This window comes from Salvia miltiorrhiza, chromosome 5 (assembly GCF_028751815.1).
Source record: "Salvia miltiorrhiza cultivar Shanhuang (shh) chromosome 5, IMPLAD_Smil_shh, whole genome shotgun sequence".
Lineage (NCBI taxonomy): Eukaryota > Viridiplantae > Streptophyta > Magnoliopsida > Lamiales > Lamiaceae > Salvia > Salvia miltiorrhiza.
In genome coordinates, this window is record NC_080391.1 from 33,971,448 (window position 1) to 33,981,422 (window position 9,975).

Genomic DNA, 9,975 nt, shown 5'->3' on the forward strand with positions numbered 1-9,975 from the left:
CTAAAGATATTCAAAGTTATATATATACGAAAAATCAATTATCAATTATAAGATTAGATATAGATATAAATTGACTTAATTTATGTTTTGAAGTTGTTGGTTATAAAAAGGTTGAGGCTAAAAATATTCAAAGTTATATATGCACGCCAAATCAATTATATCAATTATAGAATTAGATTTGTCAATCAAGCAATTATTGATTCGCCACCTTAAATTACAATATAAATATCTTAAAATCATTGTACCTCTCAAAATCTCTGTAAAATTCTTAATCCTCTTTGCAAATTTTCCCAGCTGATGAATGTCTTCCCCGTCGCCGATTATATTTCTCTTGAGAAAACATCTTTGACGCCACGACTTATATGCGTCTGCTGAAATTGAAGAAGCAAATGCAGAGACAATGAAAAGGAATGAAGAGCTGCAAATTTTATGCCTAAGCTGCAAAGTAATTTATGTACGTCTCAAATGTAAAAATTATATCAAATAATCTATTGTATTAATGTGGAATAAATATATCATACATTGTTGTTCTTCTTATATAACCGTAGTACTTATTAGCATAACTTCATACTTCTTCACAGCATCGGCTCTGTTGTTAACGAACAATCTCTATCATATCATAATTAATAAATTTCTTACAAATCTAAGATCCACTTCTTTCTCATGCGTTAGATGAAATGTTGATCATGTACATAATAAATTAAGGGTATGATAATTTAACTCTTATCACTTGTTCTGTACCCTATTACATTGTTCATTTCATCATCTCTTCTCATACATTTTTTTATTGTTAAACAAATAAATTTAAAGATTAGGTGATGTTTGACTCGAAATTGAAACCTTTTGCCTCAGGTTCATACGTTTATATTTTATATTTATGTTAGCAACTTCAAGTTTGAAGGTAACTTGGTGTTTTAAGGTAGTTCTTGATATGACTCTCCTAAAATCTATCTCTTTGTGTATTTGTGTGTGATATTTTTGAATATCTTTAAAATCTTGGAATGAAATTAAAATCTCCCATAATCAATCGTGGAATTAAAATCTGTACAAGCAATAATATTGTAGTATGATTGTATGAATGTGGTGTTGCGATTGGAGGCAATTATATTATATGGAATGAAATTGAGTGCAACAACTCTATTGCTTTTCTTGATTTTGTGTAAGAGACAATATTTTGGGATGTAAGAAATTACATATATAATATGAGAAAATGATTATTATATTGGTGTTAGCACAAATATGTATTGCTTTGTTAGTGATTGAGGTAGAATTGGTTCGATCTCTAGAGAAATATTTGCGGCTATGAGTCTTTTTGTTCATTGTTTCCATATGGAAACTAATTTAATTTATTTTTATGCTATTCAATAAATTATAGTAATAAATAAATTTGCAACTTATTGTATCAATTACATGATGTCTATGTTTGAGTTTGAGTTTGAGTTCAACTAATTGAAATAAAAGCAATGATCTTGAATACTACTAATTGAAAATTTTGATTCGGGCATCCAAACTTGAACCATTCGACAAGCCTAATCATGACCTAGATTGTAGATAATTATGTTTTTAAAACATAAAAATAAGTAAGTGTTAAAATACATAATAAACATTTATATGGACTTCATTGTTGTTTTAATCCACAAAATTCCAATAATGAGATAAATTTGATGGTCATAACTCCGGTCATGTTATTAAGGAACATTGACCATTCTCAAGGAGTGTGAAATAGAACACGTTTGGTGATTACAAGACTTCGTAACCACATGTTGGAGGCTAAAACATTAACCGATACTAATTCTGGCTAAAATGTGTTGATTTCTAGAATGTCTCTGATTCCATCAGATTCACGACTTCCATTCAAGTTCGAATAGAGACAATTTCCTCTTGTTATTTTGTATGTCATAACAATCAACAAGAGTCGAGAATAATCTATGTCACACGTGAAGTTTTTTCTAAAGAAACCAGTATTGTCTCATGGTCAACTTTATGTTGTTGTTTCAAGAGTAAAGAGTCGGAGTGGCTTGGAGATTTCAGCATGTGATAAACATAATAATATCATATCAAGTACAATGAATATTGCCAACAATTTTTTTTTCAAAACTTATAAATTTACTAATTTGTATTACAATGCTTTATTTAATAATACAACTGTCATTTTTACATAAATTATTATTATTATTATTATTATTATTATTATAATTATTGATGATGATGATGATGATGATGATGATGATGATGATGATGATGATATAATTACGTTTACCTACTTGGGTCAAGTACAATGGGTGAAAAGTATAAATAAGAACAATGAATCAGCCGAGACAACATAGCCTTGGCAGACCACCGTTGGCAGTCCACCCGTGGAAACGCCACCTGTAACAACTATGTCAACCTACACCCGTGGTAGCCATGTCAATGTCACCCGTGGCGCTTCCAACTATGTTAACCTCCATTTGTGGTAGTCGTGTCAGCGCCACCTTTGGCACCTCCGACCATGTCAACGATTTAGGCTTAATTGCACTGTTTAATGGGCTTTAGGGCTAGGTCCACTTAATAACTTATAAATAGGATTCTTATATATAGAATTAGGGGCTGATTCATTATAATTATTCAACTCTATAATTGTATAACTCCACAAATAATAAATTCTCTCGGATTTCTCTCCGTGATTGTAGATCTTGACGATCAAACCACGTTAAATACTTGTGTTATTTTTATATTTTTATATTATTTATGTTGTGATTAATTCCACACTCATCAATTATATTATTATTATTATTATTATTATTATTATTATTATTATTATTATTATTATTATTATTATTATTATTATTATTATTATTGAACCCATATTTGTAATAGTATAATTAAAAAAATAAATTATTTGCTTAGTTAAAAGTTATGTGTTTTTTTTAAATATAACACAATAATTTTTATTTATTACTTTAACACAATATAATATTAATTAATATATAATTAATTAACGTTGTAAAAAAAGATTACAATAATTTACCTCGTACGTATGGGCGGGTGGAATACTAGTTTTCTTTAATAATTATATCGAAAAGAGTCGGGGCAAGTGAGGCGATATGAAGGGGGGTGTATTCGTTGTGGAATTTGATGGATTTCTATGGATTTTAAAAGTTTTGGTGTATTCGTTCAAGACTTTTAAAAGTCTGCAGAAATCTGGGTGTATTCGTTCAAGACTTTTAAAAGTCCATATAAATCTGGGTGTATTCGTTCAAGACTTTTTAAAATCCATACAAATCTAGGTGTATTCGTTATTCCATTGACTTAAAATCCGGAATGACTTTCATGGATTTCATCCAAAAAATACACACGACGAAATCCGGCCAAGAACCACGAGAATTGAAATCCATGAAGTTTTAAGCGAGCGCTGAGTTCCAGCGCCCGCGGCCAAGAAGCCAGCGAGCACTGGAACTCAGCAATCGTTCAAACCAAGAAAAGTTCTTCTAAGCAGAATACCCTTCTATCACGTAAATAATCACAGTGCTTCAGATACAGAAGCACATAATCACTATTGCACTCGCAATTGAATTCCATTTCACCAAGTTTTGGCAATGGAGAGAGAGTAGAGAGACGACGAAGAACAAGGATATAGAGAGAGAGACATTCTAGGCTTGAGAGAGAAATTGAAAACCCAAATCAAATTTGGTTTCCTCTCTTTCCATTTCCCAGGTAACAACAGTGAATTGCCACTAATCACCACATTTCTGCATATACATACACCAGTTTCTGTGCGTATAGGTTTACAGTGGGCTAACGTTGAACAATCTGTAAGATTTCTCGAAAGACCACAATTAATTTACGATGTGATTGTTCTTGATAGAGTCATAGTGTTTGATTTGAAGAAGACGATACCGATGGAAGAGGAAATCAAGAATGTAAGTTGTGTTTGGTTAGCGGTGATTGGGGCCTTCTGTTATTGCGGTTTGGTTTCTTCAAGACTGTCTGATAAACATGCATTTTTACCTCTTGGTGTGTCATTTTTGATGTTTAGTTCTGAGGATTTTGTGTGTTTGTTGATTTATTTGAGCTTATATTGGTTTATGGTGAAGAACTTGTCACTTTCTTGTTGTTTGAACGCATTTTCAGAAATAATGAAGCAGAATTTGAAAGAATTGGCTGAAATACAAGTTGTAGTTCGTCTCGATAGAAGTTCGTGAGCGCAAACGGATCATAAATCGGAGTTCGGACAAAGGAGAACGAGCTAAAACAAAATTGCTGCGCAAAGCGTCAGAGCTCGCGCGGTTGTCTCGCGCGGCCGCATGCCACGGCCGCGCGACGGAGCAGATTTTGCTGGAAGACCGCGCGGTCCAGGCGCGCAGCCGCGCGAGAGGCCGCGCGAGTCACCGAGTTTTCGCCCAAAAGTCCGTTTTTCAGCCTTTTACGCGATTTTTGGGTATTTTTTAGTCCTACTTGACCTAGGGCATATAAATACTCCCCAAGAACTTATTTCTAAGAAACTTTTTATCAGCTTATATCATATTTTTACTTTTCCTGAGAGCTGAGAGAGACGGAGAACGGAGCGAGAGCAAGAACTGAAGATTCTCAATTCTACTGCGGTTTTACTTGTGGATGTTTATTTGTTTTATTGAGAATTGTATTCTAGTTCATATGTCTATGTGTGGCTAGAATCCCTTTTTCCCAGGGTTTAGGGAGTAGACATGATTTGAATTTCTGACTGTTTGATTCGATTGATTGAGATTGTTATTCCTTTTTATGTTCTTGTTATAATTGTTTGCTTTATTGATTGGCCACCAATTTAGCATAATCATAGGTTTTAATTTGATATCGGGAGATGATAATTATTACCTGAACTAAGAACATAGAACACATATATTTAATTCTAAAGGGAATTGATATTTGTGAGGGCGTTAATCCTATGAGCTTTTAGGAGTTGCATGTTAGAAGTGCGATCCGGGGACGGTAGCCTTGCATGTAATCAACGGTTTGTATGCCACGGGAGTGGGTATAGACTAGTTTTGAGATTGCCTTAGGAATCATCTTATTAATTGAATTGAACATGTTAGTTAGGAGAATCTGTTGAAACCTTTGCCTTGGGAAATCTTCTCTTATCTGTTTCTCTGTTTCACAGCTTGCTTTATTTTCTTTCCTGTTGTTTATTTATTTTGTTCTTTACAACAAAAAACTCTCAATTTCAATTTTCCAGATAGAGGAATAATAATCTAGGATAGGCATTGGTTCTAATCAGTCTCTGTGGAATACGACCTTGCTTGCTACTGTACACAATTGCACCCGTACACTTGCGGCGTGTTAAAAGAAATTAGCGAACAAGTTTTGGCGCCGTTGCCGGGGACTGATTTTTATCAGTACTATCTGTTAATTATTTGATACTAATCTGGATTTTTTTTTCTGTTTATTTAAATTCTGTTCTTTATTTTTTTTCCTGTGGTCCTGATTTTTGGTTCTGAAGTTTGCTAGGTAGTTCTATAGCTACCGCAGAAGAAGTTCGTGCTCTCAAGGAACAACTGCAGCGTTTGATTGAGGCGCAGGAAAATCGCGATGCTCAGAAGCAGCTTCCCATCAATGAGGCGTTCACTCCGCAGTATCAGTATCATGAGCCCCCAAGAGTCAACGCGAATAATTTTGAGCTGAAGACTGGTTTGATCACGATGGTGCAGCAAAACCAGTATGGAGGTAAAGCCGTGGAGGACCCAAATACGCATCTGGCGCAATTCCTGGAGCTATGCAGCACTGTCAAAATGAACGGAGTCCCTGATGACATTATACGACTCCGCCTTTTCCCATTCTCACTCAGGGATAAGGCAAAGTCGTGGTATCAAACTCTACAGCTGGGAGCCAATCCAGTATGGGGGGACCTGGCAGATCTTTTCCTACGGAAGTTCCATCCTCCTGGGCTTACTTTGAAGTTGAAGATGGACATTCTTCAATTTTCAGCAATTTGATGGAGAGACTTTGGCTGAAACATAGGAAAGATACCAGGAGAAGCTGAGGAAGTGCCCGTCCCATGGTTTTGATGAGGGGACTCTGGTGGTCATGTTTTACAATGCGTGTGGTGAGCGTGCGAGAATGTTTATGGATACAGCAGCTGGAGGTTCTCTGCTCAAGAAAGGGAGCTCGGAGGCAATGGAAATCATTGAAAGCATGGCCACTACCAATTATCAATGGCCATCTGAGAGAGTTCAGTTGAAGAAAGTTGCTGCTGCGTCCAACTCAGATCCCATGGCATTGATTTTTACTCAGCTGGCGGAGATGAACTCGAAAATCAATGCTATGACTGTTGGAAATCCTGAGCCAGCTGTAGAGATCCCAACAGGCGTAGAAGACGCCAACTACATCAGCGGTAGAAACTATGGGAACTTTCAGCATGGGCAACATGGCGGATACAACAGTGGACATCAGTTTCATCATGGAGGACGTCCACATCCCAATTTGGCTTATGGAAATCCGAATAACGCGCTTCAGGCTCCACCAGGCTTCTCTGTCACCAATGGAGTCATCAATGAGGAGAAGAAGCCTAATTTGGAAGAGCTGCTAATGAAATTTATCTCCAAGTCCGACGAGAGGATGGAAAGGCTAGAGTCCAATGCCGTTGCTGTGGGGACTCAAATGAAGATGTTCGAGACCCAATTGGGTCAAATAGCCACCGCCGTCAACAAACTCCAACAGTCGAGCAATCTCATAAACAATGCCAAGGTGAATCCCAAGGAGCAGTGCATGGCCATTGGGTTAAAGAGTGAAGTCACCTCAGATTGCAGCCATGGATCTCATGAGATGGAGAAAGAAGAGTTATCGTGGAGAGTTCATGAGGAAGGCCGACGACTCCCACCTCATCTGCGTCCTCCGGGGTGGATGTCGTTTTCCCAGCGTCACTGTCCATCCCTAAATGGAGGCTCATCTCCATCGCCCCCGTGCTCTGCCTCTTGGCGGTTGCGCCGCTCTGTATACGCTCCTCCGCCTTCATCACAGCCCTCACCGCTTTCTTCATAACCTGGCTCGCCACTTTCAAGCTACTCCTCTTCGCCTTCGATTTGGGCCCTCTCGCCTCCAATCCCCCCAAATCCCTCCCAGTTTTCGTCGCCCTCGCCGCTCTCCCTTCCGGCTGAAGCCGCCCGCCGCCGCCAAGAAGTCCAAGAAACTGCCTCTCAATTTGGACGAGCATCCACTCATAATCAAGGAGGAGTCCATCTGATTGAAGCATTTCGCACATCCGATTTCGCTCGATTTTTTTCCGGATCCAACATAATAATGGACGATCTGGATGTGCTCGCCCGCGATTTTGGGCTGGGGGCTCGCGGGAAATCCAACAAAGAAAGCCAAGAACTAAATAAAATTAGAAAGAAATGCATAGCGAAAGTTTGAGCGGTCGCTGGGTTTCCCGCACTCGCTGGAACTCAGCGGTCGCTGGGTCTTTTCTAGCGGGCGCTGGTTCTCCACGGGCGCTGGTTTCATGGAATTCAATTCCAAAATTATCCCGCAAAGTCTTCAAAAATCAGTGAAAATCGGGTGAAATCCAATCACAAATTCTTTGAAAGTCGTCTGAAATCTATGTGAATTCCATGGAATTTAAATTTCATGGACTTTTTAAAGTCTATAAAAATCGACAACGAATACACCCCGAAAAGAACATTAAACAATGACAATGCATGCCTATATTGAAGTAAGAGAAACAAAATCAAGAAGAAAATAAAAAGAGGAGAGAGAGTCGGTCTAATGATGGAAAATGAGGAATGGAGCGAGGATTTGGGCGAGAAATTAGATTGGGAGAGCATTCAAATAGGATGCTCTAGATTTACCTATAAGGTTTGAATTTCAAAAATTGAATCCAGGGATTGCATTTTTCTTCTCTCCGTTGTTTCACATACTCATCTCATATCTCTCAGACAACTGGGTTGGAGAAAAATCCGAATTCGAAAAGATACTCCCCTCTCTCTCTGTCTAAAGGAAGTTGCAATCTTTGTTGAATTCTGTGCTCTCCTCTTCTCTCCATATATAAAAACCCAATCTAGGCTCCTGATTCATTCAATTCCGTAAAATCTCACACATTTCCAGCTCTACTTTGCGATTCTCATTATCAACAAAAATATGGTGGCGATATGCTGGGTGTCTTACCATTTATGATAGCTTTGCCCTTTAAATCGCCACGAATTCTCGTCAAATTTGATGGATCGGAGGGAGGATGGCCCCAGAAGAACAACACATTGTGAGCAGCACTCATAGCGGCGACAGATCCAGGAACGTTAAGCAGAAGAAAATCCCGCAGCGAGGGTTAGGCGTTGCGCAGCTTGAGAAAATCAGAGTGGAGGAGCAGAGGAAGAAGGAAACCGCCAATGCTCTGCCAAACAACGCCATCGCTTCGGCTACTGACGCAACTCTTTCGCCGTCGCCGGTCAATTTCCGATCACCATCGCTCCCAGTTCAGATGAATGGAAGCGTGGAGGATGCCGCCAGTTGGTGTAGATTGTGGAATGGTGATTACAATCATCGGAATGATAATGCTGCTGAATTCCGGCCACCGGTGAATTTGCAGTCGGAGTCGAATGCTGCTCTGCCTCAGAGATTCTTCCGCTTTCAGCGACCTGCTTCTCCAGTGGTCAGTCATACTTGTTGTGGATATTTTTTTTATAGTTGAGATTTGAAAAATTGTTGTTTTGGCAATTGCAGGTGAATCCCTCTTCACCATCAGCTTCCTCCCATATGGAGCCCCCTTCAAACCAAAATATGCATAATATACATTGTAATAGCTACGCATCTTCCTCCTCTTCGTGGCCAGAGGAATACAAGGTCTCTTTCCTCACTTGTTTGTTGATTGCTAACTTCTTTGATTCTGAATTAGATTTTTGTATTAAACTGTATACCTCATTAGATGTTTTTGAGAATGTTTGCGCTGTTGATTCAAACTCATCCCATCTCTTTTGATTCAATTTTGAATTTTGATGCAATGTAGATGGTAGGCGTGAAGAGATCGTACCCGTTCTCTCTTGAAAGTCCACCGGCTGGTTCCTTCAACGGTCATTTTGATCCTTCCTCCGTTGCTTCCAAATCAAGACGTGATGAACTACCTTCATGTGGCAGTGGGTATGCAGCAGTAGCAGCTCGAACGGAACCAAGAAATGTATACATGAGGTCTATAATCAATCCTAGCAGTTTATGTTCTTGAACTCTAAAACACCAAATGTTGAATATGTATGTTGTAACACCATTTCCATGTAGAGATGGTCCATCAAACCTGCCTGAGGATGATGGGAGGCTAAATGGCAACTTCTTAACCTTGGCTCCTCCTCCTTGGAACTCAAAACACACATATGCCACGGATAACCCGGAGTCTCAAGGGCCGGAGGTATCATATTATGAATGCTTGGCTCACTGTTCAATCTTCCGATGCTCATCTGTTTGTCTTAGTCGCATCTCGTTTACATTACTTTGGCAGGAAAACGAGACAAGGCAAGTGCATCATTGGATAGCAAGTAGATCAAGGGAAGAGCCCTTCAGCTTCTTTCCAGTTAGGGCAGATGAAAGTGATGAGGAAAAGGGAGAAACTATTGATCTCAATCTGAAGCTGTAGAAAGTAAAGGGAAGTGATAGAAGCTTGCTCATGTGATGCGTTTGACTAGTTATATATGTATGTTGTGCTTTTGCCTATTTGTTGTGCAAAGCCTTTCCATTCAATTTCCAACTGCTATTCATCATCCAGATTTTAATATATGTATATATATATATATATATATATATATATATATATATATATATGGATCTGCTTATTTCTATTGGAGCCTAAAAGCGGCCTAACCCCATCATATGAAAATGTTGATTACACAGTGGTTGTGTTTATTGAGAACTTGAGTAAGGTGTTTTTTTGTCAATAAGGGAAGATATATATTTAGGTATCTATGCATTTCTGTTTGTTTCATTAAATTTTTATCCTATGCATTTAAGATTCTGAAATTATATTCGTTTTAAGAAGTCGTTTTT

General features: G+C 38.3%; 1 protein-coding gene across 1 annotated transcript; it reads left to right on the forward strand.

Moving 5' to 3' along the window:
- The first annotated feature begins 7,669 nt into the window (after positions 1 to 7,669).
- On the forward strand, positions 7,670 to 9,770 carry LOC130986914 (uncharacterized). Its single transcript, XM_057910466.1, has 5 exons — positions 7,670 to 8,596; positions 8,668 to 8,787; positions 8,951 to 9,129; positions 9,217 to 9,343; positions 9,434 to 9,770. Exons 1-5 carry the CDS (start codon positions 8,183 to 8,185, stop codon positions 9,566 to 9,568), a joined length of 975 nt encoding a protein of 324 aa, XP_057766449.1. The 5' UTR covers positions 7,670 to 8,182; the 3' UTR covers positions 9,569 to 9,770.
- Positions 9,771 to 9,975: the final 205 nt, after the last annotated feature.